Source organism: Cherax quadricarinatus, chromosome 12, assembly GCF_038502225.1.
Source record: "Cherax quadricarinatus isolate ZL_2023a chromosome 12, ASM3850222v1, whole genome shotgun sequence".
Taxonomy (NCBI): Eukaryota; Metazoa; Arthropoda; class Malacostraca; order Decapoda; family Parastacidae; genus Cherax; species Cherax quadricarinatus.
This window is the reverse complement of record NC_091303.1, coordinates 54972155-54992295: the sequence shown is the minus strand read 5'-3', so window position 1 is coordinate 54992295 and position 20141 is coordinate 54972155. Positions and strand designations below refer to the sequence as shown.

Genomic DNA, 20141 nt, shown 5'->3' with positions numbered 1-20141 from the left:
GACAGTTACCACGACCAGTGTTGTCTTGTGACAGTTACCACGACTAGTGTTGTATTGTGACACCGCGACCAGTGTTGTCTTGTGACACTTACCATGACCAGTGTTGTCTTGTGACACCACTACCAGTGTTGTCCTGTGACAGTTACCACGACTAGTGTTGTATTGTGACAGTTACCATGACCAGTGTTGTCTTGTGACACTTACCATGACCAGTGTTGTCTTGTGACACTTACCATGACCAGTGTTGTCTTGTGACAGTTACCACGACTAGTGTTGTATTGTGACACTTACCGCGACCAGTGTTGTGCTGTGACAGTTACCACGACCAGTGTTGTCTTGTGACACTTACCGCGACCAGTGTTTTATTGTGACAGTTACCCCGACCAGTGTTGTATTGTGACACTTACCGCGACCAGTGTTGTATTGTGACAGTTACCACGACCAGTGTTGTCTTGTGACACTTACCGCGACCAGTGTTGTATTGTGACAGTTACCACGACTAGTGTTGTCTTGTGACACCGCGACCAGTGTTGTACTGTGACAGTTACCACGACTAGTGTTGTCTTGTGACACTTACCGCGACCAGTGTTGTATTGTGACAGTTACCACGACTAGTGTTGTCTTGCGATAGTTACCACGACCAGTGTTGTCTTGTGACAGTTACCACGACCAGTGTTGTCTTGTGGCAGTTACCACAACCAGTGTTGTCTTGTGACAGTTACCACGACCAGTGTTGTCTTGTGACAGTTACCACGACTAGTGTTGTCTTGCGACAGTTACCACGACCAGTGTCGTCTTGTGACAGTTACCACAACCAGTGTTGTCTTGTGACAGTTACCACTAGTGTTGTCTTGTGACACTTACCGCGACCAGTGTTGTATTGTGACAGTTACCACGACTAGTGTTGTCTTGTGACAGTTACCACGACTAGTGTTGTCTTGTGACACTTACCGCGACCAGTGTTGTATTGTGACAGTTACCACGACTAGTGTTGTCTTGTGACAGTTACCACGACTAGTGTTGTCTTGTGGCAGTTACCACGACTAGTGTTGTCTTGTGACAGTTACCACGACTAGTGTTGTCTTGTGACAGTTACCACGACTAGTGTTGTCTTGTGACAGTTACCACGACTAGTGTTGTCATGGTAAGCAGAAACCTGAAGCCAAGACAGCAGTGCCGTAGTGTGCGCAACAAGGCCAACAGATTACTTGGATTTATTTCAAAATATAAGTAACAGAAGTCCAAAAGTTATTTTACAGCTCTATACATCACTAGTGAGGCCTCATTTAGATTATGCTGCTCAGTTTTGGTCTCCTTATTACAGGATGGATATAGACTCATTAGAGAACATACAGAGAAGAATGACTAAAATGATTTACTGTGTAAGGAATCTCCTGAGTGTGTTGAACCAGGAAAGAACCAGAAATAATGGATTTAAGTTTGTTAAATTTAGATTTACAAAGGACATAGGTAAGTACTGGTTTTCTAACAGAGTTCTGGATGCGTGGAACAGTCTTCCCAGTGGGGTGATAGAGCCTAGGACCTTGGGTAGCTTTAAGAAGAGATTTGACAAATATATGAGTGGGAGGGGCTGGGTTTGATTGGTGTCATTGGGTACGGGAGGATATTCTTGGGTTGCTTTGAGTAGGGGTCGTTTTGATAAGGATCTGCCTTATGTACTGGCCTGCAGGTCAGGCAGGTCCACTTCTCATCCGCCCTTACACTCATGTACTGGCCTGCAGGTCAGGCAGGTCCACTTCTTATGCGCTCTTACACTCATGTACTGGCCTGCAGGTCAGGCAGGTCCACTTCCTATCCGTCCTTACACTCATGTACTGGCCTGCAGGTCAGGCAGGTCCACTTCTCATCCGCCCTTACACTCATGTACTGGTCTGCAGGTCAGGCAGGTCCACTTCTTATCCGCTCTTACACTCATGTACTGGTCTGCAGATCAGGCAGGTCCACTTCTCATCCGCTCTTACACTCATGTACTGGTGTGCAGGTCAGGCAGGTCCACTTCTCATCCGCTCTTACACTCATGTACTGGCCTGCAGGTCAGGCAGGTCCACTTCTTATCCGCTCTTACACTCATGTACTGGCCTGCAGGTCAGGCAGGTCCACTTCCTATCCGTCCTTACACTCATGTACTGGCCTGCAGGTCAGGCAGGTCCACTTCTCATCCGCCCTTACACTCATGTACTGGTCTGCAGGTCAGGCAGGTCCACTTCTTATCCGCTCTTACACTCATGTACTGGTCTGCAGGTCAGGCAGGTCCACTTCTCATCCGCTCTTACACTCATGTACTGGTGTGCAGGTCAGGCAGGTCCACTTCTCATCCGCTCTTACACTCATGTACTGGTCTGCAGGTCAGGCAGGTCCACTTCTATCCGCTCTTACACTCATGTACTGGCCTGCAGGTCAGGCAGGTCTACTTCTCATTCGCTCTTACACTCATGTACTGGTCTGCAGGTCAGGCATGTCCACTTCTTATCCGCTCTTACACTCATGTACTGGTCTGCAGGTCAGGCAGGTCCACTTCTCATCCGCTCTTACACTCATGTACTGGTCTGCAGGTCAGGCAGGTCCACTTCTCATCCGCTCTTACACTCATGTACTGGCCTGCAGGTCAGGCAGGTCCACTTCTCATTCGCTCTTACACTCATGTACTGGCCTGCAGGTCAGGCAGGTCCACTTCTCATCCGCTCTTACACTCATGTACTGGTCTGCAGGTCAGGCAGGTCCACTTCTCATCCGCTCTTATACTCATGTACTGACCTGCAGGTCAGGCAGGTCCACTTCTCATCTGCTCTCACACTCATGTACTGGTCTGCAGGTCAGGCAGGTCCACTTCTCATCCGCCCTTACACTCATGTACTGGTCTGCAGGTCAGGCAGGTCCACTTCTCATCCGCTCTTACACTCATGTACTGGTCTGCAGGTCAGGCAGGTCCACTTCTCATCCGCCCTTACACTCATGTACTGGTCTGCAGGTCAGGCAGGTCCACTTCTCATTCGCTCTTACACTCATGTACTGGTCTGCAGGTCAGGCAGGTCCATTTCTCATCCGCTCTTACACTCATGTACTGGCCTGCAGGTCAGGCAGGTCCACTTCTCATCCGCTCTTACACTCATGTACTGGTCTGCAGGTCAGGCAGGTCCACTTCTCATCCGCTCTTACACTCATGTACTGGTCTGCAGGTCAGGCAGGTCCACTTCTCATCCGCTCTTACACTCATGTACTGGCCTGCAGGTCAGGCAGGTCCACTTCTCATTCGCTCTTACACTCATGTACTGGCCTGCAGGTCAGGCAGGTCCATTTCTCATTCGCTCTTACACTCATGTACTGGTCTGCAGGTCAGGCAGGTCCACTTCTCATTCGCTCTTACACTCATGTACTGGTCTGCAGGTCAGGCAGGTCCACTTCTCATTCGCTCTTACACTCATGTACTGGTCTGCAGGTCAGGCAGGTCCACTTCTCATCCGCTCTTACACTCATGTACTGGTCTGCAGGTCAGGCAGGTCCACTTCTCATCCGCTCTTACACTCATGTACTGGCCTGCAGGTCAGGCAGGTCCACTTCTCATTCGCTCTTACACTCATGTACTGGCCTGCAGGTCAGGCAGGTCCACTTCTCATCCGCTCTTACACTCATGTACTGGTCTGCAGGTCAGGCAGGTCCACTTCTCATCCGCTCTTATACTCATGTACTGACCTGCAGGTCAGGCAGGTCCACTTCTCATCTGCTCTTACACTCATGTACTGGTCTGCAGGTCAGGCAGGTCCACTTCTTATCCGCCCTTACACTCATGTACTGGTCTGCAGGTCAGGCAGGTCCACTTCTCATCCGCTCTTACACTCATGTACTGGTCTGCAGGTCAGGCAGGTCCACTTCTCATCCGCCCTTACACTCATGTACTGGTCTGCAGGTCAGGCAGGTCCACTTCTCATCCGCTCTTACACTCATGTACTGGCCTGCAGGTCAGGCAGGTCCACTTCTCATTCGCTCTTGCACTCATGTACTGGTCTGCAGGTCAGGCAGGTCCACTTCTCATTCGCTCTTACACTCATGTACTGGCCTGCAGGTCAGGCAGGCCCACTTCTCATTCGCTCTTACACTCATGTACTGGCCTGCAGGTCAGGCAGGTCCATTTCTCATTCGCTCTTACACTCATGTACTGGTCTGCAGGTCAGGCAGGTCCACTTCTCATTCGCTCTTACACTCATGTACTGGTCTGCAGGTCAGGCAGGTCCACTTCTCATCCGCTCTTACACTCATGTACTGGCCTGCAGGTCAGGCAGGTCCACTTCTCATCCGCCCTTACACTCATGTACTGGTCTGCAGGTCAGGCAGGTCCACTTCTTATCCGCTCTTACACTCATGTACTGGTCTGCAGGTCAGGCAGGTCCACTTCTCATCCGCTCTTACACTCATGTACTGGCCTGCAGGTCAGGCAGGTCCACTTCTCATCCGCCCTTACACTCATGTACTGGCCTGCAGGTCAGGCAGGTCCACTTCTCATCCGCCCTTACACTCATGTACTGGCCTGCAGGTCAGGCAGGTCCACTTCTTATCCGCCCTTACACTCATGTACTGGCCTGCAGGTCAGGCAGGTCCACTTCTCATCCGCTCTTACACTCATGTACTGGCCTGCAGGTCAGGCAGGTCCACTTCTCATCCGCCCTTATACTCATGTACTGGCCTGCAGGTCAGGCAGGTCCACTTCTCATCCGCTCTTACACTCATGTACTGGTCTGCAGGTCAGGCAGGTCCACTTCTCATCCGCTCTTACACTCATGTACTGGTCTGCAGGTCAGGCAGGTCCACTTCTCATTCGCTCTTACACTCATGTACTGACCTGCAGGTCAGGCAGGTCCACTTCTCATCCGCTCTTACACTCATGTACTGGCCTGCAGGTCAGGCAGGTCCACTTCTCATTCGCTCTTACACTCATGTACTGGCCTGCAGGTCAGGCAGGTCCACTTCTCATTCACTCTTACACTCATGTACTGGCCTGCAGGTCAGGCAGGTCCACTTCTCATCCGCTCTTACACTCATGTACTGGCCTGCAGGTCAGGCAGGTCCACTTCTCATTCGCTCTTACACTCATGTACTGGCCTGCAGGTCAGGCAGGTCCACTTCTCATTCGCTCTTACACTCATGTACTGGCCTGCAGGTCAGGCAGGTCCACTTCTCATCCGCTCTTACACTCATGTACTGGCCTGCAGGTCAGGCAGGTCCACTTCTCATTCGCTCTTACATTCATGTACTGGCCTGCAGGTCAGGCAGGTCCACTTCTCATCCGCTCTTACACTCATGTACTGGTCTGCAGGTCAGGCAGGTCCACTTCTCATCCGCTCTTACACTCATGTACTGGCCTGCAGGTCAGGCAGGTCTACTTCTCATCCGCTCTTACACTCATGTACTGGCCTGCAGGTCAGGCAGGTCCACTTCTCATCCGCTCTTACACTCATGTACTGGCCTGCAGGTCAGGCAGGTCCACTTCTCATTCGCTCTTACACTCATGTACTGGCCTGCAGGTCAGGCAGGTCCACTTCTCATTCACTCTTACACTCATGTACTGGCCTGCAGGTCAGGCAGGTCCACTTCTCATCCGCTCTTACACTCATGTACTGGCCTGCAGGTCAGGCAGGTCCACTTCTCATCCGCTCTTACACTCATGTACTGGCCTGCAGGTCAGGCAGGTCCACTTCTCATCCGCTCTTACACTCATGTACTGGTCTGCAGGTCAGGCAGGTCCACTTCTCATCCGCTCTTACACTCATGTACTGACCTGCAGGTCAGGCAGGTCCACTTCTCATCCGCTCTTACACTCATGTACTGGTCTGCAGGTCAGGCAGGTCCACTTCTCATCCGCTCTTACACTCATGTACTGGTCTGCAGGTCAGGCAGGTCCACTTCTCATCCGCTCTTACACTCATGTACTGGTCGGCAGGTCAGGCAGGTCCACTTCTCATCCGCTCATGTACTGGCTTACACTCATGTACTGGTCTGCAGGTCAGGCAGGTCCACTTCTCATCCACTCTTACACTCATGTACTGGCCTGCAGGTCAGGCAGGTCCACTTCTCATCCGCTCTTACACTCATGTACTGGTCTGCAGGTCAGGCAGGTCCACTTCTCATCCGCTCTTACACTCATGTACTGGCCTGAAGGTCAGGCAGGTCCACTTCTCATCTGCTCTTACACTCATGTACTGACCTGCAGGTCAGGGAGGTCCACTTCTCATTCACTCTTACACTCATGTACTGGTCTGCAGGTCAGGGAGGTCCACTTCTCATTCACTCTTACACTCATGTACTGGTCTGCAGGTCAGGCAGGTCCACTTCTCATCCGCTCTTACACTCATGTACTGGCCTGCAGGTCAGGCAGGTCCACTTCTCATCCGCTCTTACACTCATGTACTGGTCTGCAGGTCAGGCAGGTCCACTTCTCATCCGCTCTTACACTCATGTACTGGCCTGCAGGTCAGGCAGGTCCACTTCTCATCCGCTCTTACACTCATGTACTGGCCTGCAGGTCAGGCAGGTCCACTTCTCATCCGCTCTTACACTCATGTACTGGCCTGCAGGTCAGGCAGGTCCACTTCTCATCCGCTCTTACACTCATGTACTGGCCTGCAGGTCAGGCAGGTCCACTTCTCATCCGCTCTTACACTCATGTACTGGCCTGCAGGTCAGGCAGGTCCACTTCTCATCCGCTCTTACACTCATGTACTGGCCTGCAGGTCAGGCAGGTCCACTTCTCATCCGCTCTTACACTCATGTACTGGCCTGCAGGTCAGGCAGGTCCACTTCTCATCCGCTCTTACACTCATGTACTGGTCTGCAGGTCAGGCAGGTCCACTTCTCATCCGCTCTTACACTCATGTACTGGTCTGCAGGTCAGGCAGGTCCACTTCTCATCCGCTCTTACACTCATGTACTGACCTGCAGGTCAGGCAGGTCCACTTCTCATCCGCTCTTACACTCATGTACTGGTCTGCAGGTCAGGCAGGTCCACTTCTCATCCGCTCTTACACTCATGTACTGACCTGCAGGTCAGGCAGGTCCACTTCTCATCCGCTCTTACACTCATGTACTGACCTGCAGGTCAGGCAGGTCCACTTCTCATCCGCTCTTACACTCATGTACTGACCTGCAGGTCAGGCAGGTCCACTTCTCATCCGCTCTTACACTCATGTACTGGTCTGCAGGTCAGGCAGGTCCACTTCTTATCCGCCCTTACACTCATGTACTGGTCTGCAGGTCACGCAGGTCCAGTTCTCATCCACCCTTACACTCATGTACTGGTCTGCAGGTCAGGCACGTCCACTTCTCATCCGCTCTTACACTCATGTACTGGTCTGCAGGTCAGGCAGGTCCACTTCTCATCCGCTCTTACACTCATGTACTGGCCTGCAGGTCAGGCAGGTCCACTTCTCATTCGCTCTTACACTCATGTACTGGTCTGCAGGGCAGGCAGGTCCACTTCTCATTCGCTCTTACACTCATGTACTGGCCTGCAGGTCAGGCAGGTCCACTTCTCATTCGCTCTTACACTCATGTACTGGCCTGCAGGTCAGGCAGGTCCACTTCTCATTCGCTCTTACACTCATGTACTGGTCTGCAGGTCAGGCAGGTCCACTTCTCATCCGCTCTTACACTCATGTACTGGTCTGCAGGTCAGGCAGGTCCACTTCTCATCCGCTCTTACACTCATGTACTGGCCTGCAGGTCAGGCAGGTCCACTTCTCATCCGCTCTTACACTCATGTACTGGTCTGCAGGTCAGGCAGGTCCACTTCTCATCCGCTCTTACACTCATGTACTGGCCTGCAGGTCAGGCAGGTCCACTTCTCATTCGCTCTTACACTCATGTACTGGTCTGCAGGTCAGGCAGGTCCACTTCTCATCCGCTCTTACACTCATGTACTGGCCTGCAGGTCAGGCAGGTCCACTTCTCATTCGCTCTTACACTCATGTACTGGTCTGCAAGTCAGGCAGGTCCACTTCTCATTCGCTCTTACACTCATGTACTGGTCTGCAGGTCAGGCAGGTCCACAACTCATTCGCTCTTACACTCATGTACTGGTCTGCAGGTCAGGCAGGTCCACTTCTTATCCGCTCTTACACTCATGTACTGGTCTGCAGGTCAGGCAGGTCCACTTCTCATCCGCCCTTACACTCATGTACTGGTCTGCAGGTCAGGCAGGTCCACTTCTATCCGCTCTTACACTCATGTACTGGCCTGCAGGTCAGGCAGGTCCACTTCTCATTCGCTCTTACACTCATGTACTGGTCTGCAGGTCAGGCAGGTCCACTTCTTATCCGCTCTTACACTCATGTACTGGTCTGCAGGTCAGGCAGGTCCATTTCTCATCCGCTCTTACACTCATGTACTGGCCTGCAGGTCAGGCAGGTCCACTTCTCATCCGCTCTTACACTCATGTACTGGTCTGCAGGTCAGGCAGGTCCACTTCTCATCCGCTCTTACACTCATGTACTGGTCTGCAGGTCAGGCAGGTCCACTTCTCATCCGCTCTTACACTCATGTACTGGCCTGCAGGTCAGGCAGGTCCACTTCTCATCCGCTCTTACACTCATGTACTGGCCTGCAGGTCAGGCAGGTCCACTTCTCATCCGCTCTTACACTCATGTACTGGCCTGCAGGTCAGGCAGGTCCACTTCTCATCCGCTCTTACACTCATGTACTGGCCTGCAGGTCAGGCAGGTCCACTTCTCATCCGCTCTTACACTCATGTACTGGTCTGCAGGTCAGGCAGGTCCACTTCTCATCCGCTCTTACACTCATGTACTGGTCTGCAGGTCAGGCAGGTCCACTTCTCATCCGCTCTTACACTCATGTACTGGTCTGCAGGTCAGGCAGGTCCACTTCTCATCCGCTCTTACACTCATGTACTGGTCTGCAGGTCAGGCAGGTCCACTTCTCATCCGCTCTTACACTCATGTACTGGTCTGCAGGTCAGGCAGGTCCACTTCTCATCCGCTCTTACACTCATGTACTGGCCTGCAGGTCAGGCAGGTCCACTTCTCATCCGCTCTTACACTCATGTACTGGTCTGCAGGTCAGGCAGGTCCACTTCTCATCCGCTCTTACACTCATGTACTGGTGTGCAGGTCAGGCAGGTCCACTTCTCATCCGCTCTTACACTCATGTACTGGTCTGCAGGTCAGGCAGGTCCACTTCTCATCCGCTCTTACACTCATGTACTGGCCTGCAGGTCAGGCAGGTCCACTTCTCATCCGCTCTTACACTCATGTACTGGTCTGCAGGTCAGGCAGGTCCACTTCTCATCCGCTCTTACACTCATGTACTGGTCTGCAGGTCAGGCAGGTCCACTTCTCATCCGCTCTTACACTCATGTACTGGCCTGCAGGTCAGGCAGGTCCACTTCTCATCCGCTCTTACACTCATGTACTGGTCTGCAGGTCAGGCAGGTCCACTTCTCATCCGCTCTTACACTCATGTACTGGTCTGCAGGTCAGGCAGGTCCACTTCTCATCCGCTCTTACACTCATGTACTGGCCTGCAGGTCAGGCAGGTCCACTTCTCATCCGCTCTTACACTCATGTACTGGCCTGCAGGTCAGGCAGGTCCACTTCTCATCCGCTCTTACACTCATGTACTGGCCTGCAGGTCAGGCAGGTCCACTTCTCATCCGCTCTTACACTCATGTACTGGCCTGCAGGTCAGGCAGGTCCACTTCTCATCCGCTCTTACACTCATGTACTGGTCTGCAGGTCAGGCAGGTCCACTTCTCATCCGCTCTTACACTCATGTACTGGCCTGCAGGTCAGGCAGGTCCACTTCTCATCCGCTCTTACACTCATGTACTGGCCTGCAGGTCAGGCAGGTCCACTTCTCATCCGCTCTTACACTCATGTACTGGCCTGCAGGTCAGGCAGGTCCACTTCTCATCCGCTCTTACACTCATGTACTGGCCTGCAGGTCAGGCAGGTCCACTTCTCATCCACTCTTACACTCATGTACTGGCCTGCAGGTCAGGCAGGTCCACTTCTCATCCGCTCTTACACTCATGTACTGGCCTGCAGGTCAGGCAGGTCCACTTCTCATCCGCTCTTCACACTCATGTACTGTACTGGCCTGCAGGTCAGGCAGGTCCACTTCTCATCCGCTCTTACACTCATGTACTGGCCTGCAGGTCAGGCAGGTCCACTTCTCATCCGCTCTTCAGGCACATCCGCTCTTACTCAGGTCAGTCCACTTCTCATCCGCTCTTACACTCATGTACTGCGCTGCAGGTCAGGCAGGTCCACTTCTCATCCGCTCTTACACTCATGTACTGGCCTGCAGGTCAGGCAGGTCCACTTCTCATCCGCTCTTACACTCATGTACTGGCCTGCAGGTCAGGCAGGTCCACTTCTCATCCGCTCTTACACTCATGTACTGGCCTGCAGGTCAGGCAGGTCCACTTCTCATCCACTCTTACACTCATGTACTGGCCTGCAGGTCAGGCAGGTCCACTTCTCATCCGCTCTTACACTCATGTACTGGCCTGCAGGTCAGGCAGGTCCACTTCTCATCCGCTCTTACACTCATGTACTGGCCTGCAGGTCAGGCAGGTCCACTTCTCATCCGCTCTTACACTCATGTACTGGCCTGCAGGTCAGGCAGGTCCACTTCTCATCCGCTCTTACACTCATGTACTGGCCTGCAGGTCAGGCAGGTCCACTTCTCATCCGCTCTTACACTCATGTACTGGCCTGCAGGTCAGGCAGGTCCACTTCTCATTCACTCTTACACTCATGTAATCATCCAATATTTAATGCTTCACAAATTTTATTAAACCATTACTTCCCAGCGTCTTTTCTAAATGTATATTCCTCCAAACCATACCATTGGCGGGGATTGAACTCGTGGCGAATGAGTCGTAAAACCAAGCCAGGGCTACTCGCTCGCCACGAGTTCCATACCCGCCCGTGGTATGGTTTATATTCCTCTCTACTGATTTTATTGCTGTGAGTTTTGTGTTTTTTAGAAATTTTCAACATTTCAATACAGTTTACATCTCTCTTAATTTTACACCTTTGTAAAAGAATGCAATTACATATGGAATCAGTTCCGTCCTCTTTCTCTGTTTAGTTCCGAGAATATTTTGTCCATTCTGTAATATGGTTACCAGAACTGAGCAGCGTAATCTAAATGATGTCTATTCAAAGATGTTTAAAATTGAAGTATAGACTGCGGACGTTTATTCATACTTCTAGATATGAAACCAAGACTTATGTTCGTTTTATTGTGAATAGTTATGTTCTGTTGTCTTGGCTTTAAATTTCTGATAACCAAAACTCCTACAACTTTTTTGACATTCACTCTATGATCTATATTACTGAGCTTATAAGTCCCAAAGTTATTTCCTTTTCTTAGAATTAGAAACTTCGGTTTTTTCTGCATTGACAGGCTTCTGCCACTTCTCCGATAACAACATTAACCTGTCCAGGTTATCCGGCAGCCTTCTAGTGTCCACATCAGAAATTATTTAATGACCTATATTAGTGGTATCGGCAATCTTACATATCGCTATTTATTCCCTCATTTATGAGGTTTACGTAGATTGTGAACAACAAGGATCCCAACACTAACCCCTGTAGAACACCACTCGTAACACATCCTCTTTTCGATTTCTCCTCGTTAATGCAGACTGTGTTGACTATCTGTCAGCCTCGACCCAGGAGGCAATTTCCACTCCAGTTCAATATACCTCTTCTTTCTCAATCAATCTATTTAGCAGAAACTTTATTAAAAACCTTACTGAAGTCCTTATATACAAAATCACATTATCTTGATCTAGCTCCTCGAATACCTTAGTGAAAAAGATTACTGAATTCTCACAGCAAAAAGTTCCTTTGTAAAGCAGTGCTGAGGTTCCTTGATTAAATTATATCTTTCAAGGTGGCTTCAGATTGCATCATCAGCTAATAATTCCATCAATTTTCCCGCAGTTGACGTTAGGCTGATTAATCTATAAACCATACTACGGGCGGGGATTGAACTCGTGGTTAGTCATAAAACTCCAGACCGACGTGTTAGCCAGTGGCCCAGTGGATAACGAGTAGGTCTGGAGTTTTACGACTCTCTAACCGCGGGTTCAAGCCCCGCCCGTGGTATAGTTTGCTTGCAATAGTGTCATTAAGATTTCGTGAGTCATGATTAATCTATAATTTAAAGATAAGGACTCATCTCTCGCTTTGTAGATACTTGTATGATACTTGTTTGTAGTGAAGTGTTGAGGAGACTAACTAATGTTTTACTAAGTACCTCATTAAATTCCTTTAGAGCCCTTGAAAGCAGTTTATCAGGCTCCATTGAGTTACTTGACATCAGTCTTCATAACTGTTAGAGAACCTTGTCACTTGTGACTTTGATACTGCATAAATTATTTTCGTCTTGACAAATATAATTAACGTCTGGGATTTCGTTTCTTTTCTTTTGTGTTAAAATAGAAAATAGGTACTGAAAATGGTACACATCTTTGTATAGATAAATGGCAATATTAAGATGATGTCTGATAAGTGTTCCCTCAAGGGAGGGACTTTTGATCTAAGGAATTGGATCTATCATCTCCTTGGAACGAACGTGACGGCCTCACATTGCCCAAGGCTCTGCATAACCTCTACGGTTATTTCTTATTTTTTTTCGAAATGAAACTGGTGACGGCATGCAGAATGGTAACCAGTGGTAAGAAACTATTCAATTACGATATGAAATACTGAAATACTTAGAGAACTATCTTGACACCGTTTAGTAGTTCATAACGGGTTCAACCAGTGTGGGCACTTCAGTGAAAGTGCTGGAAATTATCCTCTGCCCAGTGATATGGGCCGTGAGTATGACAGTCATGAGGAGCGAATCATGATGTTGGTGATAAGCATTCCTACAGGAATGTGAGGTGAGGCAGCAGCATGCAGACAGCATTAGCGAGGCTGATGTATGACCGTCATCAGCAAGCACAGAGACGTGGCACTCACAGACCTGCTACATCCACCCTCAAGCACTTCCTCAAAGACCTGTGTCGCCGCCTCATAGCTTTCCTCTTTACACAGGTGAGTAATATTCTTAAAACAGAAGCACTACTGACCTATACTAGACGGGTACAACTCTAACATAACCGCTTCCTTAGGAAAAACTCCCTCTATCATAAGAAAATTACTGAATTGCATTATTGGATTATACACTCAGCCCCTGCCAGTCTAGAGTCATGTCATCATACTAGGCGATGACAAGGAACCAAACCAAAGGAAAAATATTTTTCCAAATTCCAGTGATAAAGAAAGCTTAAATCTGAATACTTATGGTTGATATTAAAGTCAACTTACATGTTTTCGTGTTAGGCTGAGTTAGTGAATAACTGATTCTTTGAAGGGTGTGGTCTCAGATAGAGAGAGAGAGAGAGAGAGAGAGAGAGAGAGAGAGAGAGAGAGAGAGAGAGAGAGAGACGCTGTACCCAGGCCTCTCACCTCAGCGCATGCAGAATTATTGTACAGGGCGGCCATAACATTCTTGTCCAGCAACATATATATATATATATATATATATATATATATATATATATATATATATATATATATATATATATATATATATAATATATATATATATATATATATATATATATATATATATATATATATATATATATATATATATATATATATATATATATATATATATATATATATATATATATTCAACAAGTCGGCCGTCTCCCACCGAGGCAAGGTGACCAAAAAAGAAAGAAAATCCCCCCCAAAAAAAATACTTTCATCATCATTCAACACTTTCACCACACACACACATTATCACTGTTTTTGCAGAGGTGCTCAGAACACAACAGTTTAGAAGCATATACGTACAAAGATACACAACATATCCCTCCAAACTGCCAATATCCCAAACCCCTCCTTTACAGTGCAGGCATTGTACTTCCCATTTCCAGGACTCAAGTCCGACTATATGAAAATAACCGGTTTCCCTGAATCCCTTCACTAAATATTACCCTGCTCACACTCCAACAGATCGTCAGGTCTCCAATACCATTCGTCTCCATTCACTCCTATCTAACACGCTCATGCACGCCTGCTGGAAGTCCAAGCCCCTCGCCCACGAAACCTCCCTTACCCCTTCCTTCCAACCTTTTCGAGGACGACTCCTACCCCGCCTTCCTTCTCCTACAGAATTAAATGCTCTCCATGTCATTCTACTTTGATCCATTCTCTCTAAATGACCAAACCACATCAACAACCCCTCTTCAGCCCTCTAATACTTTTATTAACTCCACACCTTCTCCTAATTTCCGCACTCCGAATTTTCTGCATAATAAACCGTCTGTGACATCAACAAGAAAAAGTATTACTATTTCAAGTAGTGTTTTCCCACAAGGCGTCGCCAGTGGAGGAACTACTACTTGGACGAGTAGCCATCGCAGTGACAGTCTCAGTCTCCAAGTTTGTCTGAGGTTTCTCTGACACCTGTGCCGATGGAAACACCATTCAACGAGCACGAGGTTGTAGGGACTGGATTCCAGACAGGAGCAACAGTTTTACTGTATTAATATTGGTAGAATTGCCGACAATATATTAGGTAAGGGGACAAAAGTGCAACTACTCTGACATTTTATTGTGGCAACGTTTCGCTCTCCAGGAGCTTTATCAAGCCGTAACGGCTTGATGAAGCCGTTTTACTAGTGCCTGCCTGCCTATTATTTGACAATGCACAAGTCTGTAAAGACTTAATCCGAACTTCCTACTCTTTAGCAGTATGGCAGATCTTGGATCCAAGCTGGTAGCCCCAGAATGGCACGATCATACTATTAATTTGGGCATTCCATTGGTAAGGATCAAACACTACATGTAGATCTCGCATCGATGCTAATGCCAGTAGATCACCAGAGAAATTAATCTGGTATAAAACAAGACGGAGAAGGTGAGGGAAGTCTGATCTCTGACAAGCAGACTAGAACCAGCCACTCCCTGGTTCTGCTAGAAGGACACAACGTAACTGCTTATCCATAAACAGGCTAGACCAGAGTCCATGAACATACGAACGGGCACATTGAACACAGAAGCTTCTACTAGTGGATCTATTGTTGCACTGGAATGGACATGCAAACAAGAAGGTGAGTCGTCATCAGAGAAGGTATTTTCGATCACATTCCCAAAAACGTCTTTGTCAAAAACGTGTGAAACAACGTCATCAATGAGGCATATTTCCTCTAGAGTGAATAATGTGTCAAAGGAATTCTTAACAGGGATGGAACACTCCATCACTTGCTGTCACAACGGGATGTTTTGACATGGGCTCTCGGATCTTCCAGAATCCGAAGCTTGAGGAGGGTACTGGTTGTTTCTGGAACCATGTCCTTTACGACCACTTCTGTGGCTACACCTGGAACGACCACGGAAGGATTTATAATACATACTTGGCGAACGGTTCACTCAGATGTGCATCCACGATAGTCTGTAAGCTCAGTCAACAACCAATTCCACCCTTTATTTAATCTCAACAAAAATTTGACTAAATTTTTCAAGCATCTCCTAACTTCCAGGTCTCCTGTTATATAATCTTTTATATAGGTAAACAATGGCATCTGCCTATTTTCTATACTGAAAGGTATTAATTTTCATATTATATTCACTGCTTCAGTTTATGTCAGCTACAGTAGAATTACTAAGTTTTACTCTTACGGTTCTTTAACCATAATTTTTAGTTACAAATATATTAGGTGGAAGTAAGCAAATCTGAAATACTAAAATTTAACTAGGTTTTTAGTTATTGCAATAATATTTGTTTGATTATTATGTAATTCCTCACAGCTCGTTCACTACACACAATGTTTTGTAATCCAACTTCTCCAGTTCATGATTTTATCTCAAAATTTCCTTTACCCTCAACTTTGCCCAATTTATAGGCTCTCCGTCTTATAATGAATATAATATTTAATTTATTGTGTGTGTTTACTCACCTATATGATTGCAGGGGTCAAATGGCAGCTCCTGGCCCAGCCTCTTCGCTGGTCGCTACAAGGTCCACTCTCTCCCTGCTACATATGCCTTATCATATCTCTTCTTAAAGCTATGTATGGATCCTGCTTCCATTACTTCACTCTCCAACTTGCTCCACTTCCTAACAATTCTATGAATACTCATCTGAGTTTTCAACTTCCAGTTGTGTCCACCTGGTTGCTGAAACATTGTACCTGTCTACCTGGTTGCTGAAACATTGTACCTGTCTACCTGGTTGCTGAAACATTGTACCTGTCTACCTGGTTGCTGAAACATTGTACCTGTCCACCTGGTTGCTGAAACATTGTACCTGTCTACCTGGTTGCTGAAACATTGTACCTGTCTACCTGGTTGCTGAAACATTGTACCTGTCTACCTTGTTTCTGAAACATTGCACCTGTCTACCTTGTTGCTGAAACATTGTACCTGTCCAGCTTGTTGCTGAAACATTGTACCTGTCTACCTGGTTGCTGAAACATTGTACCTGTCTACCTGGTTGCTGAAACATTGTACCTGTCTACCTGGTTGCTGAAACATTGTACCTGTCTACCTGGTTGCTGAAACATTGTACCTGTCTACCTGGTTGCTGAAACATTGTACCTGTCTACCTTGTTGCTGAAACATTGTACCTGTCTACCTGTCTACCTTGTTGCTGAAACATTGTACCTGTCCACCTTGTTGCTGAAACATTGTACCTGTCTACCTTGTTGCTGAAACATTGTACCTGTCTACCTGGTTGCTGAAACATTGTACCTGTCTACCTGGTTGCTGAAACATTGTACCTGTCTACCTGGTTGCTGAAACATTGTACCTGTCCACCTTGTTGCTGAAACATTGTGTACCTGTTGCTGAAACATTGTACCTTGTTGCTGAAACATTGTACCTGTCTACCTGGTTGCTGAAACATTGTAACTGTCTACCTGGTTGCTGAAACATTGTACCTGTCTACCTGGTTGCTGAAACATTGTACCTGTCTACCCTGTTGCTGAAACATTGTAACTGTCTACCTTGTTGCTGAAACATTGTGTACCTGTCTACCTTGTTGCTGAAACATTGTGTACCTGTCCACCTTGTTGCTGAAACATTGTGTACCTGTCCACCTTATTGCTGAAACATTGTGTACCTGTCCACCTTGTTGCTGAAACATTGTACCTGTCCACCTTGTTGCTGAAACATTGTACCTGTCCACCTTGTTGCTGAAACATTGTACCTGTCCACCTTGTTGCTGAAACATTGTGTACCTGTCCACCTTGTTGCTGAAACATTGTGTACCTGTCCACCTTATTGCTGAAACATTGTGTACCTGTCCACCTTGTTGCTGAAACATTGTACCTGTCCACCTTGTTGCTGAAACATTGTACCTGTCCCCTTGGTAGGTAAGACACATAGGCAACAGTTAGGCAACTTTATTCCGAAACGTTTCGCCTACACAGTAGGCTTCTTCAGTCGAATACAGAAAGTAGGCAGGAACAGTAGAGATGTGAAGACGATGTAATCAGTCCATCACCCTTGAAGTCGTAGAATTTGAGGTTGTCAGTCCCTCAGCCTGGAGAAGTTCAGTTCCATAGTTAGGAACTATCTGAAGATCAAGCGACAGTGCGGAGACTTAAATACTGTCGGAAGGAGAGGTGCAGAGTAGTAGTAGTAGTGAGAATGTAGCCACTGAGAGGTCAGGTCCCTCTCAGATCCAACAGTTCTCACTTGAAAGGGTTGTCCAAGGTGTTTTCTGTACCAAGAGGCCATGTGCTGCAGTGTCTGACAAGATGAACATCAAAATGTCGCTTGATCTTCAGATAGTTCCTGACTATGGAACTGAACTTCTCCAGGCTGAGGGACTGACAACCTCAAAATTCTACGACTTCAAGGGTGATGGACTGATTACATCGTCTTCACATCTCTACTGTTCCTGCCTACTTTCTGTATTCGACTGAAGAAGCCTACTGTGTAGGCGAAACGTTTCGGAATAAAGTTGCCTAACTGTTGCCTATGTGTCTTACCTAACAACCTGTCGGTATTGTATACCATTTTGATATTCACCTGTCCCCTTGTTGCTGAAACATTGTACCTGTCTACCTTGTTGCTGAAACATTGTACCTGTCTACCTTGTTGCTGAAACATTGTACCTGACCACCTTGTTGCTGAAACATTGTACCTGTCCACCTTGTTGCTGAAACATTGTGTACCTGTCCACCTTGTTGCTGAAACATTGTACCTGTCCCCTTGTTGCTGAAACATTGTACCTGTCTACCTTGTTGCTGAAACATTGTACCTGTCTACCTTGTTGCTGAAACATTGTACCTGTCTACCTTGTTGCTGAAACATTGTACCTGACCACCTTGTTGCTGAAACATTGTACCTGTCCACCTTGTTGCTGAAACATTGTACCTGTCTACCTGGTTGCTGAAACATTGTACCTGTCTACCTGGTTGCTGAAACATTGTACCTGTCTACCTTGTTGCTGAAACATTGTACCTGTCTACCTTGTTGCTGAAACATTGTACCTGACCACCTTGTTGCTGAAACATTGTACCTGTCCACCTTGTTGCTGAAACATTGTACCTGTCTACCTTGTTGCTGAAACATTGTACCTGTCCACCTTGTTGCTGAAACATTGTACCTGTCTACCTTGTTGCTGAAACATTGTACTTGTCTACCTGATTGCTGAAACATTGTACCTGTCTACCTGGTTGCTGAAACATTGTACCTGTCCACCTTGTTGCTGAAACATTGTACCTGTCTACCTTGTTGCTGAAACATTGTACCTGTCTACCTGGTTGCTGAAACATTGTACCTGTCCACCTTGTTGCTGAAACATTGTACCTGTCCACCTTGTTGCTGAAACATTGTACCTGTCTACCTTGTTGCTGAAACATTGTACCTGTCTACCTTGTTGCTGAAACATTGTACCTGTCCACCTTGTTGCTGAAACATTGTACCTGCCTACCTTGTTGCTGAAACATTGTACCTGTCCACCTTGTTGCTGAAACATTGTACCTTTCCACCTTGTTGCTGAAACATTGTACCTGTCTACCTTGTTGCTGAAACATTGTGTACCTGTCTACCTTGTTGCTGAAACATTGTGTACCTGTCTACCTTGTTGCTGAAACATTGTACCTGTCTACCTTGTTGCTGAAACATTGTACCTGTCCACCTTGTTGCTGAAACATTGTACCTGACCACCTTGTTGCTGAAACATTGTACCTGTCTACCTTGTTGCTGAAACATTGTACCTGTCCACCTTGTTGCTGAAACATTGTACCTGACCACCTTGTTGCTGAAACATTGTACCTGTCTACCTTGTTGCTGAAACATTGTACCTGTCCACTTTGTTGCTGAAACATTGTACCTGTCTACCTTGTTGCTGAAACATTGTACCTGTCTACCTGGTTGCTGAAACATTGTACCTGTCTACCTGGTTGCTGAAACATTGTACCTGTCCACCTTGTTGCTGAAACATTGTACCTGTCTACCTTGTTGCTGAAACATTGTACCTGTCTACCTGGTTGCTGAAACATTGTACCTGTCCACCTTGTTGCTGAAACATTGTACCTGTCCACCTTGTTGCTGAAACAGTGTACCTGTCCATCTTGTTGCTGAAACATTGTGTACCTGTCTACCTTGTTGCTGAAACATTGTACCTGTCTACCTGGTTGCTGAAACATTGTACCTGTCCACCTTGTTGCTGAAACATTGTACCTGTCCACCTTGTTGCTGAAACAGTGTACCTGTCCACCTTGTTGCTGAAACATTGTACCTGTCTACCTTGTTGCTGAAACATTGTACCTGTCTACCTTGTTGCTGAAACATTGTACCTGTCCACCTTGTTGCTGAAACATTGTACCTGTCTACCTGGTTGCTGAAACATTGTACCTGTCTACCTGGTTGCTGAAACATTGTACCTGTCCACCTTGTTGCTGAAACATTGTACCTGTCTACCTTGTTGCTGAAACATTGTACCTGTCCACCTTGTTGCTGAAACATTGTACCTGTCCACCTTGTTGCTGAAACATTGTACCTGTCTACCTGGTTGCTGAAACATTTTACCTGTCCACCTTGTTGCTGAAACATTGTACCTGTCTACCTGGTTGCTGAAACATTGTA

General features: G+C 47.3%; 1 protein-coding gene across 2 annotated transcripts in view; it reads left to right on the top strand.

Moving 5' to 3' along the window:
* LOC128686688 (potassium channel subfamily K member 18) overlaps positions 1-20141 on the top strand; it is a 239535-nt gene that overhangs the window by 14229 nt on the left and 205165 nt on the right. For both annotated transcript variants that reach the window (XM_070084356.1, XM_053773719.2), the window contains exon 2: positions 12483-13082. In XM_070084356.1, the coding sequence (XP_069940457.1) occupies positions 12942-13082 (141 nt within the window). In that variant the 5' untranslated portion in view covers positions 12483-12941. The remainder of the gene's footprint in view (positions 1-12482; positions 13083-20141) is intronic.